This window comes from Pongo pygmaeus, chromosome 2, assembly GCF_028885625.2.
Source record: "Pongo pygmaeus isolate AG05252 chromosome 2, NHGRI_mPonPyg2-v2.0_pri, whole genome shotgun sequence".
In the NCBI taxonomy this organism is placed as follows: Eukaryota; Metazoa; Chordata; class Mammalia; order Primates; family Hominidae; genus Pongo; species Pongo pygmaeus.
The window spans coordinates 52,489,265-52,516,136 of record NC_085930.1 but is presented as its reverse complement, the minus strand read 5'-3'; the positions used below and the strand labels follow the sequence as shown (position 1 = coordinate 52,516,136).

Here is a 26,872-nt window from a genome sequence, read left to right as displayed (position 1 = left end):
ATTGGCCTTTCCAGAAATATTCTCTGTATATTGCAGGCGTAATGCATATACATATACGTACTTGTTTGTATATATACATATGTATTTCTAACTTTTAAAAAACCATGTATGCCTTTATTTCATTACTTGCCCAAATATTACTGGACCATAAACAGAATAGTCAGACATGTACAATAATAACTAAGCTTATCATCTTTGGTTCTTGCCATCTTTCAATTACATAAAGCCCATAGCTGCTTACCCGTTTTTCAATGTTATCATCTCAAAGATATGTTTGTGAAAGTAGGTAGGTAGAATAAATTTTATCTAACAGTATGTTAGCCTAATTTACAACTTTATATATTTTCATATGATATCATGCTTCAATTCATCCTCTTGACCTGGGTCTTGCAAATACCAGGAGCAGGCCTGCTTATGAATGGCCCGAAGAGCAGTTATCCATGTAACATTTGTTTGGGAAAAGTTGATATGTAGACACTGGAGGTCATAAATACTGTTTGTGATTCTCTTTCCATTTTACTTTGACTTACTGCCAACATCCTTTACTATTTCATTTATTTACTTTTAACTGACAAAGAAAGATTATATATATTTGTCAGGTACAGCATGATGGTTTGAAATACGTACACATTGTAGAATGGCTCAGTCGAGCTAATTAACATATGCACTACTTCATATACTTTTCATTTTTTGTGGAAAGGGTGCTTAAAATCTCTCTTTGCTATTTTCAAAATATAATACATTGTTATTAAATATAGTCACCACGGTTGTACAATGCATCCCTTGAACTTATTCTTCCTAACAGAAATTTTGTATCCTTTGACCAACATCTCCCTGCCATACTAGCTTCTGGCAACCAACATCCTACTCTTCTGTGAGTTCAACTTGTTTCTACTCTACCTGTAAGTGACAGCATATGTGTGTGTGTGTTGATGCATTATGCCTGGTTCATGGCATTATGCTGGTATTTCTGTGCCTGGCTTATTTCACTTAGCATAATGCCCTCCAGGTTCAGACATGTTGCTGCAAATGACAGGATTTCCTTCTTTTTTTTTAAGGCTGAATAGTATTCAATTGTGTGTATACCATCATCTGTTGGTGGACACTTAGGTTGATTTCAAATCTTGGCTACTGTGATTAATGCTGCAGTGAACATGGGAGTGCAAATATCTCTTTCACACACTGATTTCATTTCCTTTGGATATATACCCAGTTGTGGAATTGCTGGATCATATGGTAGTTCTATTTTTTATTTTTTGAGGACCTCCATAATGTTTTCCACAATGGCTGTACTAATTTACATTCCCACCAACAATGTGCAAGGGTTCTCTTTTCTTCACATCCTCCTCAACACTTATTTTTTGTCTTTTTCATAATAGCCATTCTAACAGTATGAGGTGATATCACGTTGTGGCTTTTGTTTGTATTTCTTAAACGATTAGTAATGTTGAGCATTTTTTTCATGTATCTGTTGGCCATTTGTATGTGTCTTCTTTTGAGAAATGTCTATTCAGGTCCTTTGCCCATTTTTTAATTGGGTTATTTATTTTCTTGCTATTGAGTTGTTTGAGTTCCTCACATATTTTGAATATTAACCACTTACCAGATGTATGGTTTGCACATATTTTCTCCCACTTAGCAGGTTGTCTCTTCACTCTGTTTATTGTTTTTTGCTGTGCTGAAACTTTTTAGTTAGATGTAATTTCTTTTGTCTATTTTCACTTTTGTTGCCTGTGCTTTTGAGTCATATCCAAAAGATCACCATCCAGACCAATGTTAGGAGCTTTTCCCTTATGTTTTCTTCTCGCAGTTTTACAGTATCAACACTTATGCTTAAGTATTTAATCCATTTTGAGTTGGGTTTTGAATATGGTGTGGAGAAAAGGTTCTAATTTCATTCTTCTGTATGTAGATATCCAGTTTTCTCAGCATCATTTATTGAAAAGACTGTCCTTTTCCCATTGTGTGTTCTTGGCACCTTTGTCAAAAATCAATTGACCACAAATCCGTGGGTGCATTTCTGGGCTCTCTATTATGTTCCATTGGTCTGTGTGTGTAGTACCATGCTGTTTTGATTAGCATAGCTTTGCAGTAGATTTTTAAGTCAGGTAGTGTGATGGCTTTGTTCTTTTTGCTTCAAGATTATTTTAGCTATTTGGGGTCTTTTATGGTTCTATATGAATTTTAGGATCACCTTTTCTATTTCTGTGAAAAATGCCATTGGAATTTTGATAGAGATTGCATTGAATCTGTAGATTGCTTTAAGTAGCATGGATGTTTAAACAATATTAATTCTTCCAATCCATGAACACAGGATATCTTTTCATTTAATTGTGTCTTCTTTAATTTCTTTCATCAATGTTTGATAGTTTTCAATGTACAGGTCTCCTTGATTCAATTTACTCCTAAGTATTTTATTTTTTTCCTTGTAGCTATTATAAATGGGATTGTTTTCTTGATTTCTTTGTTGTATAGTTTGTTGTTAATGTATAGAAATGCTACTGATTTTTGTATGTTGATTTTGTACCTGTAACTTAATTACTTTATCATTTCTATTAGTTTTTTTGTTGGAGTCTTCAGGGTTTTCTATATATAAGACCATGTCACCTGCAAAGAAAAACAATTTAACTTCTTCCTTTCCAATTCAGGTGCCTTTTATTTCTTTCTCTTGCGCAACTGTGCTGGCTGAGACTTTCAGTACTATGTTGAATAGAAGTAGCAAGAGTGGAGCATCCTTGTCTGTTTCTGATCATAGAAGAAAAGGCTTCAACTTTTTACTATTGAGAATGATGTTAGTTGTGGGTTTGTCATATATAGACTTTACTATGTTGAGGTACATCTGTTCTATAACAAATCTGTTAAGAGTTTTTTTGTCGTGAAAGAATATTGAATTTGTCAAATTTTTTTTCTGAATCTATTGATAAGATCATGTGATTTTTGTCCTTCATTCTGTTAATATGGTATATCACATTTATAGATTTGTGTATGTTGAGCCATTCTTGCATCTGTAGGATAAATCCCACTTGATCATGGTGAAAGATCCTTTTAATTTGTTGAATTTAGTTTGTTACCTTTTTTCTGAGAATTTTTGCATCCATGTTAATCAGGGATATTGGCCTGTAATTTTTCTTTCTTGTAGTATCCTTGTCTAGTTTTGAAACAAGAGTAATGCTAACCTTGTAAAATGAGTTTGGAAGTATTCCCTCCTCTTCAATTTTTTTGGAAGACTTTGAAATTTAAACGTTTGGTAGGATTCAGCAGTGAAGCCGTTGGGTCCTGCCTGGGATTTTTTTGATGAGAGTCTCTTCATTACTGATTCAATCTCCTTACTTATTATTGGTCTATTCTGATTTTCTATTTTCTTCATGGTTCAATCTTGATAGGTTGCATGTGTCTAGACATTTATCCATTTCTTCTAGATTGTCCAAATTGTTGGTATATAATTGTTTATAGCAGTCTTATCTTTTGCATTTCTGTGGTATCAGTTGTAATGGCTCCTCTTTCACTTCTGATTTTCCTTGAGTCTTCCCTCTTTGTCCTTAAGTAGTCTAGTTAAAGGTTTGTCAATTTTATCTTTTCAAAATACCGACTTTTAGTTTTGTTGATCTTTTCTATTATTTTTCTAGTCTCTATTTCACTTATTTCTAGTCTAATCTTTATTATTTCTTTCCTTCTACTAATTTTGGGCTTAGTTTGTTCTTCTTTTTTTAGTTCTTTGAGGTGTAATATTACGTTGTTTACTTGAGATCTTTCTTTTTTTTCGATGCAAGCACATACTGCTATAAATTTCCCTCTTAGAACTGTTTTTGTTGCATCCCATAATTATGTCTTGTGTTTCCATTTTCATTTGCCTCAAGGTATTTTTTTTTAATTTCCCTTTTCATTTCTTCTTTGAGTCCTTGTTGTTCAGGACCATGTTGTTTAATTTCCATGTAATTCTGAATTTTCTGAAATCCCTCCTGTTACTGATTTCTATTTTATATACCACAGTGGTTGGAAAAAATACTAGCTACAATTTCAATCTTCTTAAGTTTGTTAGGCTTATTATCAGTCATCAGTCTTGGAGAATGTTCTGTGTGTATTTGAGAAGAATGTGTATTCTGCTGCTGCTGGATGGAATATTCTATATATTCCTGTTAGGTCCATTTGGTCTAAGGTGTAGTGTAAGTCTGATGTTTCTTTATTGATTTTTTGCCTAGATGTTCTGTTCATTGCTGAAAGTGGGATACTGGAGGTCCCCACTATTACTGTATTACAGTCTAGCTCTCCCTTCGTATCTATTAATATTTGTTTTATATATTTAGGGGCTCCAATGTTGAGTGCACATATATTTATAATTGTTAAAGCCTCTTGATGAATCGACCCCTTTATCACCATACAATGACCTTTTTGGTCTCATTTTATAGTTTTTTACTTAAAACCTATTTTATCTGATGTAAGTTTAGCTACACTTGTTCTATTTTGGTTTCCATTTGCATTGAGTATCTTTTTTCATCCTTTCACTTTCAGTCTATTTGAGTCCTTAAACTGTGAAGTGAGACTCTTGTAGGCTGGACATAGTTAGGTCTCATTTGTTTGTTTTTATTCACTCAGACACTCTATGTCTTTGAATTGGAGACTTTAATCTAATTACATTCAAGGTAATTATTGATAAAGACTTACTACTATCATCTGGCTTATTGTTTTATGGTTGTTTTGTAGGTCCTTGTTCCTTTCTTCCTCTCTTGCTGTATTCCTTTGTAATTAGGTGACTTTCTCTAGTGCCATGCCTTGATTTCTTACTCTTCACCTTTTGTGTATTTAATATAGGTTTTTTGCTTTGTACTTACCATGAGGAATACATAAAACACCTTAGAGTTACAATAGGCTATTTTAAACTGGTAACAACTTAAATTTGATTGCATGCAAGAACTCTACACTTTTTATCCACCCTCCTCAACATCTGTGTTTTCAATTTCACAATTTACATCTTTTTATGCTGTGTATCCCTTAACAAATTATTGTAGATATGTAGATATTATTTTTAATAGTTTTGTCTTTTAACCTTCATACTAAAGATAAAAGTGATTTACACACCATCATTACAGTATTAGAATATTCTGAATTTGACTGTGTACTTACTTTTATCAATGAGTTTTACACTTTCATATGTTTTTGTATTATTAACTTTCAACTGTGGAATATGACACATATAGGAAAGTACCTAAAAGCAATGTGCAGCCTAATGAATTAATGTGCAGTACTCATCTGTGTAAATATCACACAGGTCAGGAAATAGTATTCCATAAGCTCCCATTTACCCCTTCCCAATCACAATCCTCTCTTTACCTCCTAAAAGTAATCACTATTCTGATTTTCATTTTATTTTTACAGTAGTCACTTTCTTGCTTTTCGTTATACCTTAACTTTCTAAGTATGCATTCCTAAACACTATAGTTTAATGTTTTTGGTTTTGAACTTTATACAAATAAATTCGTACTGTGGATTATTTTTGGATTTGGCTTATTATAGTACTTACTATATTTGTGAGATTCTTCCATGCGTTATATTTAGTTCTACTTCATTGTAATTGCTGTAGAGTAAGGAATGATAAACTTTTTCTGAAAAGGGCTTAATAGTAAATATTTTAGGTTTTGTGAGCCAAATGACAAAATCAAGGATACTCATTTAACAAAAGAGAAAACAAATTTTCACAACATTTTTGATAAAATTCAAAATACACTACTAATAATTGACTATAGCTTTTTGTAATATAGTTATCTTAATGAAAAGAATGGAATTCTTATTTGGGGGAATAACATTTTGCTTAATTTGGGTTCAAGTCATTGAAATTGATTGCAAATGTTCATTTATTAATAGTGATGTGTAATTAGATTTTCCTCTTTCTCATTTCGTCTTTGAAAATGAGATTTTCCCCTATCTCATCTCATCCCTATCTCATCTTTGAAAATGTCTTTTCATTCAGAACAGTATGGCCAATACTGGTATCCATCCACAATTATATACTTTTATATAAATATCCATATTTATTGCTTGGAAGGCATTTATAGAATTCCATTAGATTCTTCTCTTGATATTTTCTTTTTAGCATGTCATTACAATACAGATTAATTACTTCCAATTGAAGGTAAGATGAACATGCTTCCATTGCAGATAAATAGATTTTGAAATTTCCTTTGTACTTGTTTCAAGGTCCAAAAATGCTACTAGAAAAGTAGTTTAGGCTCAGAAAATACATACAACGCAAATATATGTAGGAATGAAGATCTTCCTTCTTGTTTTAACTTTTCATAGCATAGGAAGTATGTTATTTGGGATTCAAATAATGTTAGTTGCCAATGAAGGGACTTTACCATAGCATAAGCTCTGCATGTAAGTTCTGCTTGCCTTGCAACATTAGGATGGATTCATTAAAAAATATTACCAAGTCTGCAGCAATAGCCAATTTCCATAGCCATTCAGTGTTCTGTAATAGTAGCTGAAGATGGTGTCCTTACTTAGAAAAATCTCAGTCTTGGCCCTGAGCTGGAAAAAAATCACACTGAAACTTTACCACTCTGAACCACTGAATGTCAGTGTGATGGTGCAAGTCAGAATATTCAGCTTATCTTTCTGACCAAAAACCAACCAACCAACCAACCAACCAAACAACACACATACACAAAAACCCACATAAAACAAAAAATTACAGAAGTGTCAATGGTTAAGTCCGTGGAACTGAGTGAATTTTATTACTGACATAACTGGTTAAATAACACGAGAAATTCAAACATTTCTCAAGCAGAAAAAGGGTACCTACTGAAAACCTAACGCTAACATTATATGGGAAAATTTGGCCTTACTCTGGGGGCTCCTCTGCACCCCAATCCATCATGCCAGCCCACACAACTCCTCTGGTTTCTCTTTCCCCTGGTAATGTCCCTCTGCCCTTGGCAAGAATATGCATTCTGTAGTTGTTGGGCGTAATATTCTACAAATGTCCATTAGGTTAAGTTTTTAAAAATTATGTATCTAAAATATTCTATTTTAATTTTATTTTTATTATTATTGAGACAAGGTCTTGCTCTTTCACTCAGGCTGGTGTGCAGTGGCATGATCTCAGCTTGCTGCAACCTCTACCTCCTAGGCTCAAGCAATCCTCCTGCCTCAGCTTCCTGAGTAGCTGGGACTACAGGCACACACCACCATGCCTGGCTAATTTTTTTTTTTATGTTTTGTAGAGATAGGGTTTCGCCCTGTTGTCCAGGCTGGTCACGAACTCCTGAGCTGAACTGATCCACCTGCCTCGGCCTCCCAAATTGCTGGGATTACAGACGTGAGCCACTGCACCCAGCCAAATATTTCATTTTTAAATGTTTTTTTCTCTCCACTTGCTTGTTAGTTCCTGATAAAGATTAAAATTTCCCAGAATTATTGTGGATTTGTCTATTTCTCCAGGCAGTTCTGTTAAATTTTGCTACATTTAGGGTGAGGCTGTGCTATTAAGCATATTTAAATTGTGACATTATATCTTCCCAATAAGTTAGACCTTTATCTTTACGGCATGTCCTTCTTTTTCTCTAATACTTTCTGCCTTAAAGTTTTCTTTGATATGAATATTGCTATATCTGCTTTTCTACGGGTGGTGTTTTTATGGTATCTTTTTCAATCTTTTAACTTACAACCATTTTGTATATTTAGATTTTATATAGGCTTCTTGCAAGCAGCATATAATTTAGTATGATTTTTATTCAGTCTGGTAAATTCTGACTTTACTTGGAATATTTTGTCTATTTACATTTAATGTACTCAATGATAAATTTTGGTTTACATCTACCATTTTATTCAGTGTTTTCTATTGGTTCTGTTTCCTTTTTTCTCCTTTCTATCCTCTTTTTGTATTGAGTGTTGTGAAAGTTTAATCCCATTTTCTTCTGTTAGTTTAGATGTCATGTATCTCTTTACTATCCTTTCGGAGTTACCCTAGAGGTTACAAAATGTATCCTTGAGTTACCATGGATCATCGAGTTATCAATGTCAACTTATACTTTTATCCTCCTCCTAGACAATGCAAGTGCCTTAGAACAATTTAATCCATTTAGCCCTCTTCTGACTTATACATTACTCTTTTGCTTTATAACTGCATTGCTCCTATTATTGCTGTTTCTTATCATTGTTGTTTTATGCAGTCAATAAGCCAATCCACATACCTGTCCTTAAATTTATTTCCAACCTTCCAACAGGGATAACTTTTCTTCTGCTTAAAAAGTACCCTTTAATAATTTCTTGAGTTGCAGATCTCCTAGTGACAAATTTTATTAATTTCATTTGTCTGAACATGTCTTTCATTGCCATTCTTGAAGAATATGTTTGCATGAAGAATATGTTTGCCTAGAATCCTACTTTATTTTACTATTTCAATATATTGAACATATCATTCCATCTTTTTGGCTTTCATTGTTTCTGACAAGAAGTCAACTGTCAGCTTAATTATTGCTCTTATGAAGGTAATTTATCATTTTTCTCTGAATGCTTTTAAAGGTTTTTCTTTTTCTTTTTGGCTTTCAGCAGTATTAGTATTCTAAGATGTATCTAGGTATCATTTTCTTTTTATTTATTCTGCTTAGGGTTAAGAAGTCTTCTTGAAAACAAGTCTTTTACCGTTTTTGGAAAATTCATATTCCATATGATCTCCCAACATATTAGTAGTCAAATTTCTTCAATCAGTGGTCCATGCCTACTCACTTTTTCTCCTTTTCTAAATCATTAAGTTATTCTAAATCTATCCTTCTCTCTCTTCTGTAATTTCTATCCTTTTGTCTTTCTGTGCTTCTTTCTAAATATCTCTGAGGAGAGATTCACTGAGTTTCTCACTTTTGCTACTGTATTTTTAAATTCTGGAATTTCTATTTTCTTCAAATCTGCTATATCATTTTTATTATGTCCAGTTCTCTTGAAATTTTCAATATTGGCATTTACTCTTTGAACAGAGTAAGTGTCTTAGCTCAGGCTGTCATAACAAAATACCATAGATTGGATAGCTTAAACGGCGGAAATTTCTTTTCTCACAGTTCAAGAGGCTACAAGTCCAAGATCAAGGTGATATCATGGTTAGTTTTGGTTGAGAGTTCTCTTCCTGTCATCTAGATGGCCACCTTGTCACTGTGTCTTCACATTGAAGGTGGAGGAAGAGAGGGAGAAAGGAAGAGAGAGAGAGGGAGAATAGCAGAGAGAGAGAGGGAGAATGGCAGTGGGAGAGAGGAAGGAGAGGAGAAGCACTGTGATGTCTCTTCTCATAAAAGCAATAACCCCATCATGAGGGTTCTGCCCTCATTACCTTATCTAAACCTAATTCTCTCCCAAAGGTCCTGTCTCCAAATACCACACTGGGGGTTATAACTTCAACATATGCATTTTCAGGGACACATTTCAATCCATAGCATTCTACCCCAGGTAGAATTCACGTTCTTCTTGCATGCAAAGTACATTCATTCTACACCAACAATACCAAAAGTCTTAACTCATTCCCACATCAACTCTAAAGTCTAAAGTTCAAAGTCTCATAAATATTATCCAAATGAAGTACGGGTGAGACTCAAGCTATGACTTGTCCTGAGGCAAAATTATTCTCCAGCTATGAGCCTGTGAAACCAGCCACACTATGTGCTTCCAAAATGCTAATGGTGGGAGAGGCATAGGAGACATATTTCCTTCCAAAAGGGAAAAATCAGAAGAAAGAAATGGGTGATGGATCCTAAACAAGTCCACGACCTGGCAAGGCAAATTCCACCGGATCTTAATTCTTGAGTATAGTCTTCTTTGGCTTAGTGTCTTGCTTTCTAAGCCCACTGGGGTGGCAGCATCATTCCCATGGCTCTGCCCGTTTGACTCTACAATACCCTATCCCCATGGCTCTAGGTAAGTGTCCTGTCCCTATAGCTCTGCTGACCCAGGGTCCCACCCCACAGCTCTGCTGAGCTGGGGTCCACTGGGTGGTCCTTCTTCCAAAGCTCATGGTGAAAGCCACCTGGCTGTTGAAACTGGGACAATGGCCCTGATGATCTCTGGATCTCCTGTGGAATCATTTTTCCTTCTTCTTGAAGAATAGTGCATGTTTGCAGCTGAATAGTTCTATCATCCCATCCTGTCTAATTCAAGAAGTCCAATCAATAGGCTTCCTTAACTTCATCCTGCAATGTTTCTGCTCATATGATCTCATACACTTATCAAATGTCTGTTAACCTACCCTTAGCATTCCCATCAGAAAGAGCTTTTTCATTTTTTCCAATATGAATAAGCTAAGAATTTTCCAAATCTTCACATTCTGATATCTTTTTGCTTAACATTTCCTTCTTAGATTCATCTCTTGCCATTCACATTTTATGATAAGCAGTCAGGAGGAACCAAATTGCTCCTTTAACACTTTGCTTAGAAATATCCTCAGCTAAATATCCAATTTCATTGCTTGCAAGTTCTTCCTTCCATAAAACACTAGAACACAGTTCAGTCAAGGTCTTTGACATTTTATAATAAGTGTCACCTTTCCTCTAGTTTCTAATAACATATTCAATATTTCCATCTGAGAACTCACCAGAATCACCCTCAATGTCCATATACATAGTATGTACCTCAAAACTCTTCCAGCTTCTACCCATAACCAGTGGCAAGGCCATTCCTACACGTTTAGGTATTTGTTACAGTAGTACCCGACTCCTGGTACCAAAATCTGTCTTAGTCAACTGGGGCTGCCATAACAAAACACCATTGACTAGATGGCTTAAACAACAGAAATGTATTTTCTAATAGTTCTGGTGGATAGAAGTCCACAGTAGTCAACATAGTTATTTTAAAGTCTGTGTCTAATCACAAAGGCATAAGAATGATACAATGGACTGTGCGGACTTGAGGGGAAGAGTGGGAAGGGGATGAGAGATAAAAGACTATAAATATGGTGCAGTGTATACTGCTCTGGTGATGGGTGCACCAAAATCTAACAAATCACCACTAAAGAACTTACTCATGCAACCAGATACCACCTGTACCCCAATAACTTATGGAAAAAATAAATAAAGTCTGGGTCTAACAATTCCAATATTTTAGATCCTTTTATGTCTGTTTCTATCATCTGTTGTTTTTGCCGCTTGTTCAGATCGTCATGTTTCCTCATGTACCTGAATATTCTTGGTTGTGTTCTAGAAATTGTGAAAATAGAGGTCTAGAATAATGTTAACTTTCTGTAAAGAGAATTTACATTTTATTTCTGGCAGTTTCCTTGAGGCAATAGAAACCAAGGATCTCGTTAAGTTCAATTTCTGGGATTGAGATTTTTAAAATCACTCAGATGATTAGAAGCTAAACTATATTATATGCCAGGGATAGTTTACTTCCAGTTAACCCTTACCACTAGGGCATAGACTTTTAGATTCCCTACCCAAACGAAGAAGGTTTACCAGGGCCCCAGCCTTGACTCAAGTTTTTTGTCCCCCTTGTTTTGCAAAGCTTTTAAAAATACTGCTCAGCCTTTCAGCCACATTTTCTAGAATTGTCATATTCTTCCAGGAAAAAAGTAGCTCCAAATGCCAGACCCAACCCTCTAAATTTCTATTTTCTCCAGATCTTGGCCCAGAAATTCTTCGCTACTTTATTAGCTCTCTGTTCAAGCTAATTAAAAATATGTATTTTTAAATACATATTTTAAATCAGTGGCCCATGCCTACTGCCCCTTTCTCTAGACATCATTGAATAATCTCACATCTGTCGTTCTCTGCTTCCCTCTGTAAGAAGGAAGAGGGAGGATATACTTTGGGGACAGCTAAGCTTCATGTTCCAACCATTTAATTTATTGGTTGATCATCTTCGTTGAGTGTCTGTAGTTAGCCTGACAACTAGACTTTTTTGCAACTAGATTTTATAATTATCATATATGCTTTACATAGGCTTTAATGAAATATATTTTACTTTCACTAAGTATAAAATAGAAGATGACTTTTTTTCTCCCCTGGCTTGATTTCACAGGTCACTCTGGATGTCATAGAGTAGGTATCATAATCAGAAGTAAAGGCAGATGCATTCAATGCAAATTGTGTAAATTATTAATCTTATTAAATTTGCATGTCAGAAAAATGACTACCCCAACCTTAAGGCTTGCTTTTATCACAATAATAAGGTAGCCAAATGCTTTGGTCCTTGAATTTACATTTTATAGACAATATATAACATTACATGTAATAGATGTTTTATATTTTCAATTATTTCAGAGGTTATTTTACTATTAAAGACAAAAGTTTTTCTGCTGTAATTTACAGCCACAGTTTGATATTTAAGAGTCACTTATTAGGTTTCTCTCTGCAATATTTCTTACCTTCCCTCTCATCTCAACCCTCCTTCCATGATTCCTTTTGGTTGAGACTTAAGATTCCATTCTATTGGACCAAGGACTGAAGTAGAGAAATTATTTGTATAAGATTATGCAATTGGTGGCAGAGCTGGCCAATACACAAAACTTCTGAATGCCAAACTAAAATTTCTCCCTAGCCCTGGTACTTTCCCCAACCTGATGGTTGGTATACCTTCACGGCAAAACAGCAGCAGATGTGCCTCTACCACAAAAGGGTTGAGGGAGAAAGTATAAACAAAAAGTTCACTCCATTCCCCTTCTCATGAGAATTTTACTTTCAATTGACTCCCTAGCTCTGTTCTCCTAGTAAACTGATAAGGTGATATGTGTCAACTGTGTTACTAAGCAACTTGAACTACCTAAAAATGACACCTGATTGGCAAATTCCATCTGAACTGGGAGGAATGAATACCTAATAGAAAACCACAGCTTTGAGTTTCTGTGAGTATGTTGACTTTTGTAGCTGGGCAAATCCATGGTGGGGACCCTGGAAGCTATGCCTATGGAATTATTACAAGAGATTCCAGCTCCTGGGGTGTGAAGCTTTTACGCCAGGGCAGCTCCTGTACCCACCCGGCGTGAACCTCTTTTCCTTGTATTGTATCTGCACTCCGTAAACTAAGGACTAAAGAAAATAGCTATGTGTTCTGTATGGCTATGGCAAGGGCTCCTACAGGAAGAGAAATGTCTGATGTTGCCTTGCTGGAAGCTGTTTCCTGTCTTATATTTTTCTAAGTACATTCATGCCAAATATGGTCTATGTTAGTCTCGTGAGTATGACAGCCTTTGGTTGAGCCCAAGACCAACCCCTTGTGGGCACTGCAGAAGGTGTCTGAGCTAGAATTGGGCAGGCTCTGTGTCTCATGCCATGCTTACAGCTAGAACAATGCATTAGGGCATACCTTGTCTACTTCCATAAGAACAAGATTGTTTATATATAACACTGATACATTCTATAGCTTCATTTGACGAGGTACACACATGCTAAAAGAACCCATAAAAATAATTTAGAGTCCTATTTTTTGTATCACAAGAGTCTAATTGCTGTAACATCAACTCTAATTTTCTAATAATCTCAACAGTAGATGCCATAACCTAGAGGAAATGTGCCAATTTAAGTGGAAGTCCTCCATTTCTTAAACAGCAATCTTCACATTATCATTGAGCACAGCACAAAGCTGAACAATGCCACTTTTCTTCCTTTCTCTGCTTTTTTTCCAGGTGGAAAATCAAACTTACCTTAGCTGTTGTTCTCATTTTGAGTTTCTTTCTCAAGTAACATGGCAGCATTTGAGGCCTCATCTTGCTCTCTCTCAGTTAATCTCTTTTGAACCATGCTTTCCGTGTAACTGTGGATGATCTGATGGGCTGCAAGAATATGTTTCCGCTGTGCGTTCCTCACTGTGCCAAAGTAATAGAAAAATTTTCACTCTGAAAGTCTGAACAAAACCATTCCCAAATGTTTCAAGAGAGTCATGATAGAAATAATTTTGCAAACTAAAGGTAAACCCAACCCAAATCTAATTTCTTTCTGCTCCCTCTGTTCCCACTCTCTGGTTCAGCCCAGTCATACTCCTTCCCACCAGGCTTGCCTCCATTCCACTCCTCAGCAGTTTCCCTCACCTGGAATGCCTGCACTCCAAAACCTGGAAAGCTCATGTCCAAGATCCTCCAGGAAGTCTCCTCTGACTACAACAGCCCAGATTTACCACTTACCACACTTGAGTTTTTATCAACCTATTCAGCATTGAAGCACTTCATGTGAGTTACATTTTGTTTGATATCTAGAGTGTAAATAACTTACAAATAAAGACATTGTCTTATACTTCTCTTTGACCCTTAGTTCTTAATGTGGAAGGGACCTACTGATTGATGATGAGTTTACGAGCTCATGGCTTTAGAACATAGTCCTAGCTCCAAATTCTAAGAATATTCACTATCAGGTAAGCACCTAAGCCCTTGGAAAAGGAGTAGTGATGACGATGATGTTAGCAGTTAGCATTTGTCCTTACTTTGTGCCAGGTACGTTTTAAGCAGTTGACATGTAATTATTCATTTAGTCCTCCTAGAACATAGTATTTTAATATCCGCATTCTCAGAAGAAGAAACACGGACACAGAGACATTAGGTAATTTACCTAAAGTCAAATAGCTAGTAAAGGACCATAAGAAGTACTGTGGATTCTTTGCTGTTTGGGTATCAGCTAGTTTAGATAGGGTAATTCACTCAGCAGTTTTTAGCACTTCACAGTAATATGGTTGAAAAAGTGGGGGCTTTGGAGTCACACAGACCATGGTTCAAATTTGCAAGTCATATGTCCCCAAGAGCTAATTTCCATTAAGTGAAAAATGAGAATATACCTACAACTCTTAAAAGAAATTGAGATAGTGTACATTTAAAAATGTTTAGTGAACTTCTTGGAACTTAGCATGCATTTAAAATTTGGCAGTTACTATTACTTTATATCTATATACAGGTATCTTTAAGGTCTTTCTGACCATTGGCTTTTCAAAAGGTGATATACCTCAAAATCGTCTGTATATAATATTATCTTAATTTTGGGTAAAGAGTGTATATATAATACATATGGTTCTCATTTGAACAGAGAGAAAAAAGGTCCTAGTGTGCTCCCTGTTCACATGGCTTTTTTGATTTGGCAAAAATATAAAGGGAAGAGGCTAAGGACTCACTCAACTTGCCCAGTAAGTTCCACTGGATTCCTTTAGCTCAAGTCTTCCTCCAAATCCTCAACTCAGACTCCCAACGTGGGGGAGGGGATCACAAACTAGTAAATTTTTTTTTTTTTTTTTTAGACAGGGTCTCACTTTGTTGTTCAGGCTGGAATGCAGTGGCACAATCTCGGCTCACTGCAGCCTGCACCTCCTGCTCTCAAGTGATCCTCCACTTCAGTCTCCCGAGTAGTTGGGACTACAGGTGCACGCCACCACACCTAGCTAATTTTAAAATATTTTTTGTAGTAACTGGGTCTCCCTGTGTTGCCCAGGCTGGTCTCAACTCCTGGATTCAAGTGATCTTCCTGTCCCAGACTCCCAAAGTGCTGGGATTACAGACTTCAGCCACTGCACCTGGCCACAAACTAGTAAATATTAAACCCAGTTTTCCGCCTCTCTTTCAATCCTAGGGTGGAATTCAACCAAGGGTGTAATGGCTTTGAAGCAGGCTGGCCTCACTTTGAACTCAGGAGAAGTGGAAAGGAGTTGCATATTTTCTTAAGGTCCTAGAAAACATAAGGTCCTTTTATAACATAATGTGACACAGAAATATATTACTTGATCTGAAAATTAATTTTTTGTATAAGCACTATCATACACTATTGATGTGAGTTAACAATCATTTTGTGGGGCAATTTGGTAATATCAAATTGGTAGAACGATCTTTTCGTAAGGAAATTTGGTACTATCTAACAAAATGTAAAATACATATACCTTATATCCCAGCAATTGTACTGTTACGAATTTACTCTCAGAAGCATGGCCGGGATATGTGTAAAATATATTGATTGAAGCACTGTTAGTAACAGGAAAACAAACTGGAAACAAACTAAATGCTTATCCTTAGGGGGTACTGGTTTAAAAATTACACTACAAGCATGCAATGGAAAAATCAGGTATTTCTTTGTCCTCTCCAAATGTGTTAGAACTCCACCATTTCTTTATCCCTGATTAAGCAAATTGAAATGTTAAGCATTTTTCTGCTTAAGCCCATCTGGAATTCCCCTGTATAATTTTCAATGCTTCTGAGCTGCTATTTCACTTAAATATTGGTCTTCTCCTGGTTGCACCCCTCTGTCTAGGATCAAGCCTGCCATCAGCGGTCTCAGAGCTATGGAAGAATCTTATTTTTTCTGTTTAAGATAGTATTTTCTCTTTCTCTACTGACTAAAAGCATCAATATTTAAAAACATGCCACTGGTGACAAATGATAAATTAGGATATTTATACTTGGATGGAGTTCCAGCAGAAATAAGCTATTTGGGGTGCAGGCAGAGCAGCAGGGTAGATTTAGACCTTTCTAGCACCCCTCCTTTTTAACATTCACGGTTCATGTGTCCTGCCTCTGAAAGGCTGCTACGATGTGAAAATCTTTTATATGCTCAATATCTGTTTTATGCTTTTTAAAAAAAATTTAAAAATACAGCTCTTCTGAAAGCTTGGGAACATCCTTTTAAACAAGGTTTGGATTTTGATACTGTCACTCTTAGAACTACAACCCATCTGTACTAGAGTTGATTATATTCTAGAATCAGACAGCATGAAGAGAACCTGACAAGCTCTGAAATAAGAAAATTCAGTGATCCTCCTTCAGAAATTTCCTTATCCCTCTGTTTAATTTTAAATCTCTTGGATATTGAAAATAATTTACATCTTTAAAAAATCCTAAAGTAAAGCATTTACATTGGCTTACCTTTTTCTTTGACAAAGTATTTTTGCACCTCTGGGATCAGAAAACTATAAACCAACTCAGCAACAATCTCCTCTGACTGAAGATAGGTTCGGCTAAAAAATATAAAACAAATTGAATTATTTCTTTGGTTTTTTCACTTGAGCTGCTGATTTACGCTTTCCTGCTGTGTAAGCAACTCCATTCAAATCCCACCATCACCTTTTCCTTGATTAAGTGATCTGAAATATCACATTCCTGGCAAGTTTGTTTAACTCCACAAAAAAATGTGGATTTCACCCTGTCCTTCAGTTACCCTGCCTGCCAGGAAGGGAATGTTGGAAACACAGCTTATACATAGAAGCCAACAACCTTGGGATGAAGTCCCAGTAATGTTGCACACATGTATTCACATTGTTTTCATGCTTCCGAGTATTCTTAAAGTAAACAATGAGAGTAATCCAGATTGCAGAGGATAACTGAGAATACATACGGAGGTATACACATATTGGCTTCTCAAGAGTTATGTTAATAAAACAATGGACGCTGAAGTATGAGTTATTTGTTTCTACTTGGTGGTGAAATTGTAAGCTCTTGAAAAAATATATACGAGTACCAGCAAATGGGCTGTCCATTTTACAATCTGTTCTCTTGATACACACCGGCTTTCCATTTCATAAGCAATGTCATTGATTTTCTCAGCCATCTTCTCTATTTCTGCCCTGGCTTGTTCTTCTGCAGTATTCGCTTCGGTATTCAGTATTATGTCTTCTAGGTAGGAGCTTATAGTACTATGGTGAACTTTAACTACCTGCAAAAAACAATAATACCCTCACTAAAACAGGTATGCTGCTGTAAACAACACAAGAAAAATACACAAACATTGGTTAACTTTTTCTAGCTCATATATTTCATTTATTAAGTCAACAGCCCCTTCACTAATCATTCATTTTCTTTAGCATCTCATCAGTCTATTTCTCATTCACCTACCTACTCACTCTGGGCAGCCCACACCCATTTAGCCCATTTCAGAAGTATGGATCTTATTGGGTGGGGGGGCAAGACAGCACTGCTGAAGGATCATGGGCTTCAGAGTCAATAACGCTGGTGCAAATCCTGGCTTTGTTCTTACCAGCAACGTGACTTGGTCAAACTACCTAACTGTAGCACAGACTAGGAGGTATTCTCCAATGTCCTTTCTCTCCTTCCTCTTACATAATAGAACCCCTGGATTTTAGCTAGGCAAACAGGTGCCTAGAATAAAGACTACATTTCCCAGCACCCACAGGAGCTGGATTGCCCATATGACCACGTTCTGACCAAAGAAAGGATTCTTAAAGGGAAAGACCTGGCTTCCTTTTTTCTCTCTTCATTTCTCCTTTCATGAGGACATAATGCTGGAACACCAGCAATCATCTTAAATTGCCAGAAGGGCTACGACCTAGGAATAGTAGAGCAGAAAGCTAGAAGGATCCTGGGTCTCTAATGAATTTATTGAACTATCATACCAGCCCTTGACTGCTTCTTTTTAAGGTTTACTTGAAATCATGAAATAGGATACAGATTTTAAAAGTGCATTGCAAGCAAACTCAGAGATTAGAAAAGTAAAACAAAATAAAAAGTACACAGCACATAAATGTATAGTGTAATGAATTAGGGTAAAGTCAGAACCCATGTATTATAGTAACTGCCAGTATCTCAGAAGGCCACCATGGTTTCTTCCTTTACCACAGCACCTTCCCACTTTCATGGTGAACACGTTCTTTTCTCTATAATTTTGCTACCTAGATATGTGTAACCATAAGCAAAGTAGTTTAGTTTTGCCCGCTTTACTGGTGTATGTATATAGAAAGATTAAGCATCAACTGTGGCATACTTAGTTTTGCCTGTATTAAGTATGCTGTCTCCTCAACAGATTATCAGCTTCTTAGAGGTAGGGCATTTTTCTATTTCATGTCTAAATGTAGCTTTGTATCTGAGATAATGCCTGGGACTCAGTAACAATTCAGTACCTGTTTCTGGATTGGCACTTTGGCACAATTCTGAGTATACGATACTGTACACCTATGTGTAAAACATCAACCTTCAATCCCTATGCCTTCTCTATGGGAGAGTCTCAATGGCCAGTTTAATACAGTATCAACCAAACAACTAACCAACCAAAATATATCTGCTGAATGCCTATTAGGTACAGGGATCTATGCTGTGTTGTGCAAGGCACAAAGGGAATATACAATATTCATGCTCTCATAGAGCCCACCCTCTTATTCAGGAAGCAAGTTGCATCTATATGGATCAATTAGACAGCTCAGTCATGTAATAGTAGAGAGATGGAAAGTTTACTATGGTCCATCCATAGCCATATATGTACCTGTGTGTTTATGTATATCTTCATAAATGTGTAAATTTCTGGACACGTTTGTGCGTGTATGTATATGAATAAGGAAACGTGTGGCTATGTGTGTTCCTCTATGTCTTGCTAATATTGTGCACACCAGATTATATTTGTAAATATGTCCTCATGTGTGTGCCTTCAAAAATGTATGTGTATTTAAAGATGAGTCTATGACTTTATATCTATGTTTCTCACTATCTAGATGCATATTTTGGAAATTTATTAAATATTACATTTCTGGTTTATAATTTATGTGCAAGCATATTTCTCTTCAAGAGAATCTGTTTGAATGGAGGTTGGGGAAGTAGGATGGAAAACAGTCATTATATTTTAATTAAGAAGGTTGAGAATTAAAATGTGGATGATATTCGAATCTGTGGGTCCATAGCTGGGTACATTTTTTACCTAAGTGGTTCTTAAATCAGGCTAGAAGGGCTATATTAACCCTTTCTTGCCCTTGCTAGACAGAGCTTATGTTCTCTGACATCATTCCCATTTAGAAGATATCTTCCTAAGAAGCTTTTTTTTTTTTTTTACCAGCTTTTTCCTTTCTCTGCTTTTGTGTATAGTAGCTCCTCTGTTCCATTTCTTCTTATTCTCATCCCCAGCTATTCTTCCTTAGTGATATTAGGTAAAGGATGGCAAGTTCTGATTTGGCAATAATTTCTACATCTCAGTCACTCTTTTTGAAGAAAAGTGTGTTAACATTGGTAGGAGGCTAGAAGCTGGTCACCAACTTCCAAATTTACATCTTCAGCCAAACCCTCATTTCTAAATTCCATCTTGTAGATCCATCTACTGAAACAATACCTCTGCTTAGATGTCCCAAACGAAATATAAATTGATTTCCTGATTCCTCCCCTGCCCCTAAGCTTATTCCTCTCTCAACTTTCCTACCTCAGGAAATAATACCATCATCTTCCAGTTGCTTAAGCCTGACACTGGATGTAATACTCGACTTCCTGTCTCTCACTCTGGCCTTCATTACTTCAACAGCTCCTTCCTGGCCGCCTTTTTCCCCCTCTGTCCTCCCTCCAGCCTGTGCTCCACACAGCAAGTGAAGTAACTGGCTTAAAATGTGTCTCTGGGCCCTATTTGTTTCCTTCATGGAACTCATTACATTTTCTAATTCTATACACATGCGTATTATGTGTTATTTAAGCTTTAGAAGAGAAGGGATAGTGTCTGGGTTTTTTCCTCCAAAGTTGCCCACAATGCCTTTGTAGAGTGCCTGGCATACAGTAGGAACCCAATGCATAAACAAAAGCCAAATGCCATTTTATGTAATGAGCTTCCTTTGGCTTGACTTGGCTCCTTCTAGGCAGCGTCCATACACCCAGCTGCCCCTACTTGCCTCCTTAAATATCTCGTCCTCCTCCCGCAGGCGCTGTTTTTCCACCTGGCGCCGACCACTCTCTTCAGCCTCTCGTACCCGCCGCTGGCGCTCAGCCAGCATGACAAAGGCATGGATCCTCCTCTCCTCCTGCAGTCTCACCAGCTCTTTGGACAGGAAGTCAAACATGTCTGCTAGTGCCCTTCCTTCTAGTCCAGCCAAATGGTTTTCAACCAGTGACACCTTGAAAAGAATAACATAACTTTAGGGACACAAATTCCACTATGAGTGGTGATTATTAGAAGAGGCGCTGGATTACTCAAAACTCTTGGCAGTCAATTCACTTTCAGAATGCATTTAATTTTTACTGGGAATATTATCTCTTGATTGGCTCCAACCAATCAAGTTCTTATGAGGAAACAGAGGAAAACTGAGGCACGAGAAAGTAGATTGTTTGATCAGTCCCTGATGGACCACAGCCCTCAAATAAGCAAAAGGATTTAGCATGACTTTTCTGTTAGTGACCATGGAGAATGGTTTTTTTTCTTTCAATTTTATCGACAAGGTAAAGTGTGTCTTCTCAGACATGAAGGGAAATGTCAAGTTTTTATTAAAGATAATATTGAAGTTTAATCAAATTGAATCTCCTAGAAATTCACTCATGATACCTGTTAATTTTTCAATATCTTTCCTTTCACACAAGTTAGGATTGAGATCTTGAATAACATGAAAGTAGAAAACCTTGGTACTTTTTACTCTTTTAATAACTTTGAAGTCATTAACAGCAATATTTGAAGTAGCACAGGAATGGCTGGGCATGGTGGCTTAGGCCTGTAATCCCAGCACTTTGGGAGGCTGAGGCAGGTGGATCACCTGAGGTCAGGAGTTCGAGACCAGCCTGGCCAATATGATGAAACCCCATCTCTACTAAAAATACAAAAATTAGCCAGGCATGGTGGTGCGTGCCTGTAATCCCAGCTACTTGGGAGCCTGAGGCAGGAAAATTGCCTGAGCCCAGGAGGCAGAGGTTGCAGTGAGCCGAGAGCACGCCACTGCACTCCAGCCTGGGTGACAGAGACTCCATCTCAGAAAAAAAAAAAAAAAAAAAAGCACAGGAAACAGACCAAATGTCCATCTAATCACTGAGGCAAAATTAGGGACCCATTGTGCTCTCTGCCAGAAGTCAGCTACAGTGCCTATTTATGAATCCCTGTGTCCTGGCTTTGACATATGGAGAAGAAAAGTGTTTAAGATGACTTTGCAACTTCATCCCCTTTCCTCTCCTATCCTTGGTTGTAAGGGAAAAGGGCTCATCTTCCAGTCACATGCCACCTTCTCAGTGACAGTTCTCCCTCTATGCTCAGCTCCCTTCCTGGTTTCTATATGAAGGGAGGGAATACTCAGTTCTCAGAGGCCATGAGGCTATGGGTAAAAGCATCAGTCAAGTGTGGTTGCTGGCCCCAACACCACCCATCTTCATCCTCACCTGCCTCCTAGCCCACACACACTTTCTAACCACAAAGTTCAACTTTACTTATATAATAGGGAGAGATGGAAAGAAAGGGCAAAGCTAAGAGCATCTCACTACTCCTCCCATTCATAAACAGTAGATACTCAGCCCAGAGATCACAAATAGATTCTCTCCTTGTCTCCAGGGAGCATAAGCTCCCTCACTCGGGGTCAGGTACAACCTTGAAAATCCTGAGGTGGCTAGAAATCCTGCTTATGTTTAGCCTCTTCTCTCAGCGAGAAATCTGGGTATGCACAGGCAGTACAATCTAATTTGAAATTAAGGGAAATGTTTAGGGAGGGGATTCCACTGTAGTGACAGAAAGTACTGTGTTACATAATTGGGGGTTGTGCATTTTCTGGACTGTTTTCCACAGAAATATAAGAGAAGGGGGAAAAGGGCAGACCAGCACTGCTGCCTCTATACATGAGGTGCTCACTCCCTCAGATCCCTGCATATATCCAGGGTGTATCCAAGTACAGCTGAAGGTAAGCAGAGTGAGTCCTTCGCTAAGTGACAGCTTTGCCCATTAACTCCTCCCTTAGCTGTAGGTGGACACGATTTCACTCACACGTATATCCACTAAATGGAATAAATGAGCTGAAAAGCCTGGGTTAGCTTAGCTGTACCCACTGAAGTCATGATCAGAAACCTGAAAGGGCCAAGGAGGGCATTTTTTCATCCACAGTCCCAGGGCCTAGCGCTTCCAGGGCATTCTGCTCCTTATCTGAGCTTTTCCAGGACTCTAGGACTTCTAGATTCAGGGACTCCAGTGTTGACATTCTCCTCTTCCTTCTCTGGTTCCTCTGTCGGGTCTCACAGCCTGTGGCTTGCTTCCTCCCCGTTCTGCCTCACCCCCAAAAAGTTCCCCAAGCTCAGCAACCATCCATGGTGCTGCTGTCATGTGAAAGAAAGAAAGTTGTAGTCATTTCCAGGCTGCTTACCATTTGTGCCCAACTCCCACATAACACAAGAGCTATGTATGTTGCTAAAGGGCGGGTCATATTAAGTATTACTTCCCTATAACACTAAATTCCGTGCAAATTGATTCTTTTTCAGATTGACTTACAGAAAACTGGGAGAGGGAGTAAAATAAAGTGTAGCTATACTATGTCAATAACATTTAAAAGTGTGTATACATATATAGACAAACATTGGAAGAAAATAGGAAAAATATTTACAGTTGTTGGTTTGGAGCTGTAATTCTTAGCTGTGTAAGGCGGCACACAGCTGGGAGGTCATGACGAAAGTCACCACATATCATGAAACAGTAACACATTTAATATGCAGTTTAACCAGCACGAACTATGACAGCTCTAAAACTCCAAAATAAATGCTAATATTTTAAGATAAATCTTATTTCTCACTTTTTTCATGTTGCTTTTGTTATTTATTCAGTCTACAAAGCCCTCACTAACTGAAATACAATAGTCACTGGATATTTGGGAAAAAAAATGGAAGGAAAAAAATCTTAAAGTTGAAAAGAATGCATTCTTTTTGTTTTGTTGTTATTGTTTTGCAAATAAAGAAAAAATAGCACCATATTCAAATCAGTAAGGGCACATCTCCAATCAAATTAAGGACAACAGCAGCATTATTTAAGAATTCCAGCACTTTGGGAAGCCGAGGCAGGCGGATCACCTGAGGTCAGGAGTTCGAGACCAGCCTGGCCAATATGGCGAAACCCCATCTCTACTAAGAATATGGAAATTAGCCAAGCATGGTGGCGCATGCCTGTAGTCCCAGCTTGGGAGACTGAGGCAGGAGAATCACTTGAATCCGTGAGGCAGAGGTTGCAGTGAGCCAAGACTGTGTCACTGCACTTCAGCCTGGGCGATAGAGTGAAACTCCATCTCACACACACTCACACACACACACACACACACACACACAAATGCTGACAGAGTGATGGGATTGTGGGGCTGTTTCTTTTTCATAATTTCATTAATTTTTATTATAATGTTGCTGTGTGATGATAAAATCAAGGGAGAAAATTTAACAAGAAAGTAACAAGAAAACAAAAAAGGAAAACCTTGTGCTCATGCAAGTTCCTCTGCCGCTGTAAGGCCAGGGTCACTTGCTTCTCGGCTTTTTTCACCAGCTTTTCATCTTCTTGTAGCGCGTGGCAGGTGCGCAACTCCTGGATCAACTCCAGTCGCTTTTCTTTCCCTTCAAACATCTGTATCAAATCAAATCAAAGAGAGACCTGCAAGTTAGCATCCCTTTGTGCCAAGCACTAGGAGCCACATGCAGTAACTTGTGAGACACTTGTGAACAGTGGGTTCTGTCCTTCCTTTTGGGTTCCACAGAGCAGATGTGTCCCACAGAGCTAGAGCTCAGCCCTCTTTTCTGTGCCTTCAGCTTCTCAGGCACAAAATGGGCTTAGTTTTCAGTGAGCTGTGCTTAATTTCTGAGAATGCCTCTCAAGGACAAGATAACAACTCCAGCGTCATCTGAAGAAACCAGAACCTTCCCCTCATTTCTTGTGCTCCTTCTCTAATAAACCTGAGGATGGCATTTTTCGTGGCCATATTTTCTTTTCCAATAAATCTGTCCCTGGTTTGTAATAATCTGTTGTCTGAATTTAACTGTGGCATTTCTCTTGGGAAAATACTGAAAGGAGAGTAAAGAACAGTGCTAAACACAAGCTGTCCATCCAGCTGATTTACTCATCATATCTGAATCTCTTATGAGTTACAGCTGTCTGGGAACAAAAATTAACTGGGGCTTTATATCAGTCCATTTTTTAAGTGAAGTGTGCCTGCTCCAGCAACACAAATAATCTGGCTAAGGCTTTACAGTCAGGAAGACCAGAGCTGAATTTGCTGGCAGATAACTGAAGACCAGAGCTGAATTTGCTGAGGAATCTCCCTCAGACTCAGATTACTTGCCTGTAAAATGAAATTATGGATAGGAAAAAAAAATGAGACAACACATGTAGAGCAAAGAATAAATAGTGTAGGCATACAGTAAGGGTTCAAAACCATAGTTTATTATTTAGCTATTTCATTTGTAATGTAGGTATTGTCAGACATATGCAAACTCAAATAATTGTATTATGACTGTGGAAAATTAGGGAATCCACCTGGTTGATAATGCTTAAATAGCCAAAATTCAGGTGAGAAAATGTATGGATTTAACAATTCCAAGGAAGAAGTGAGTTTCATACTGCCTTAGTTACAACCATGGCAAATAGCAGGTAGGTCCTTCCTGTCTCTCTCCTTGACACTGTGCCACCCACCCGGACAAACAATGCCATTAGAAGGAAATGGGTCACCCGAAGTAAACGGGTAGGCAACTCAAGAGTTTAGCTGAATAGGATAGCAGGGTGCAAAAGGGAATTCACTCCAAGGAACCAAGCACATATGCATTCTAAACAATTTATTCTCAAAAGAGAAATGCAGGGCCAGTGGTTGGACCTACACACCATGTTCTGAACGACTCTGCCCCGGAGTAACTTTTGAAGGTAGATCACAGCCATTTCTATTTCTTCTTCTTCCTAAAAGAACAAAGGGAGAACCAAGCAACTTGAGAACTGCAGTAGTCCAAGCATCAAATACTCTTTTGAAGACTTATTTCAAGCAAAACAGACTGTGCTAGATGCCGAAAAGATTTAAAGAGAAATAAAAGATGGTCCCTGCTCTTATTGAACATATAGTATTTTAATGTTACTTACATTAGAATTCATTATTTTTCATCATTAACAAATCATATTACAAGCAAAAAATTCACTCCCTGCCATGCTATCCCTACAAATAAAACCACTTTCATTTCCCTATATTCCTTTCCAGCAAAATATTTCTTAAAGCAACAAGTATTGCTTATAACATCATTTTGCAATAGGATTTTTCATGTTTGATCATCAGTAGACACAAATACAGCTAGTCTATGTCAGAGTAAGGTATTTCTCACAAAAATTTAGCTACGCTGATAAAATCAGAATATAAGAGACAAGGTTAGCCATCTATAAAAATCATCTTAAAAACTCTGTATCCAAAGCAGAAAAAGCAGGGTCTGGAAATCTAATTAAGATTCCTTTGAATGTAAAAAGAAAACAGCAGTCTAACTGATGACATTAACACACATGAAAGACAATGTGTTGTCAGGCTGGGCACAGTGGCTCATGCCTGTAATCCTAGCACTTTGGGAGGCCGGGGCAGGTGGATCACCTGAGGTCAAGAGTTTGAGACCAGCCTGGCCAACATGGCAACACCTCGTCTCTACTAAAACTACAAAAATTAGCTGAGTGTGGTGACACATGCCTGTAGTCCCAGCTACTCACGAGGCTGAGGCAGGAGAATCGCTTGAACCCAGGAGGCAGAGGTTGCAGTGAGCCAAGGTCGCACCACTGCACTCCCACCTGGGTGACAGAACGAGATTCTGTCTCAAAAAAAAAAAAAAAAAAAAAAGACAATGTGTCAACCAAAGGCCTGCACAAAGTCTAGAAAAGAGAATGTTATCCAGCAGCACATCCCCGCCGGCTGGTGGGAGCTTTCTGGTCCCTCTGCAGGAGCCACTCATCAGAGGTAGTAACAGGTGTTAGTGTGGTCTCCCACCAACACCTGCCCTCAGCCAAGAAATACACCAGCCTTCTGAATACAATCTGGCTTCTTGTGAGGACTGTCCCATACTGAGAGATAATGTGCTGACCAGCCAAGAGGAACAGCCTGATCCAGTAGGCAGTTATAGTCCTCTCTGTAAAGTAATAAATTTGCATCATGGATTCTCTAACAGTTTCCTGTGGATTTGTTTAGTCTGAGTCAGTCCTCTAAGTCCTAACCAACTCTGATACCTTGCTCAAATTGAGTGTGGTGAGATGTGGCCCTGGGCAGGGCCCTTTGAGTCATTCCCACCCCA

The 26,872-nt window shown here is 37.7% G+C and overlaps 1 protein-coding gene across 5 annotated transcripts in view; it reads right to left on the bottom strand.

Annotated features, from left to right (window-relative positions):
• CFAP91 (cilia and flagella associated protein 91) overlaps window positions 1-26,872 on the bottom strand; it is a 71,287-nt gene that overhangs the window by 8,463 nt on the left and 35,952 nt on the right. The window contains exons 12-19 of one of the 5 annotated variants that reach the window (XM_054482763.2): window positions 25,443-25,514; window positions 24,048-24,194; window positions 20,527-20,748; window positions 17,440-17,588; window positions 16,802-16,893; window positions 13,616-13,777; window positions 12,341-12,416; window positions 5,519-5,572 (exon numbers count right to left, since the gene is read on the bottom strand). In XM_054482763.2, coding sequence (XP_054338738.1) covers window positions 13,617-13,777; window positions 16,802-16,893; window positions 17,440-17,588; window positions 20,527-20,748; window positions 24,048-24,194; window positions 25,443-25,514 — 843 coding nt within the window. In that variant the 3' untranslated portion in view covers window positions 5,519-5,572; window positions 12,341-12,416; window position 13,616. Of the gene's footprint in view, window positions 1-5,518; window positions 5,573-12,340; window positions 12,417-13,615; window positions 13,778-16,801; window positions 16,894-17,439; window positions 17,589-20,522; window positions 20,749-24,047; window positions 24,195-25,442; window positions 25,515-26,872 lie in introns of all 5 variants that reach the window. The other 4 variants (XM_054482764.2, XM_054482762.2, XM_054482761.2 and 1 more) reach the window with 4 other exon arrangements.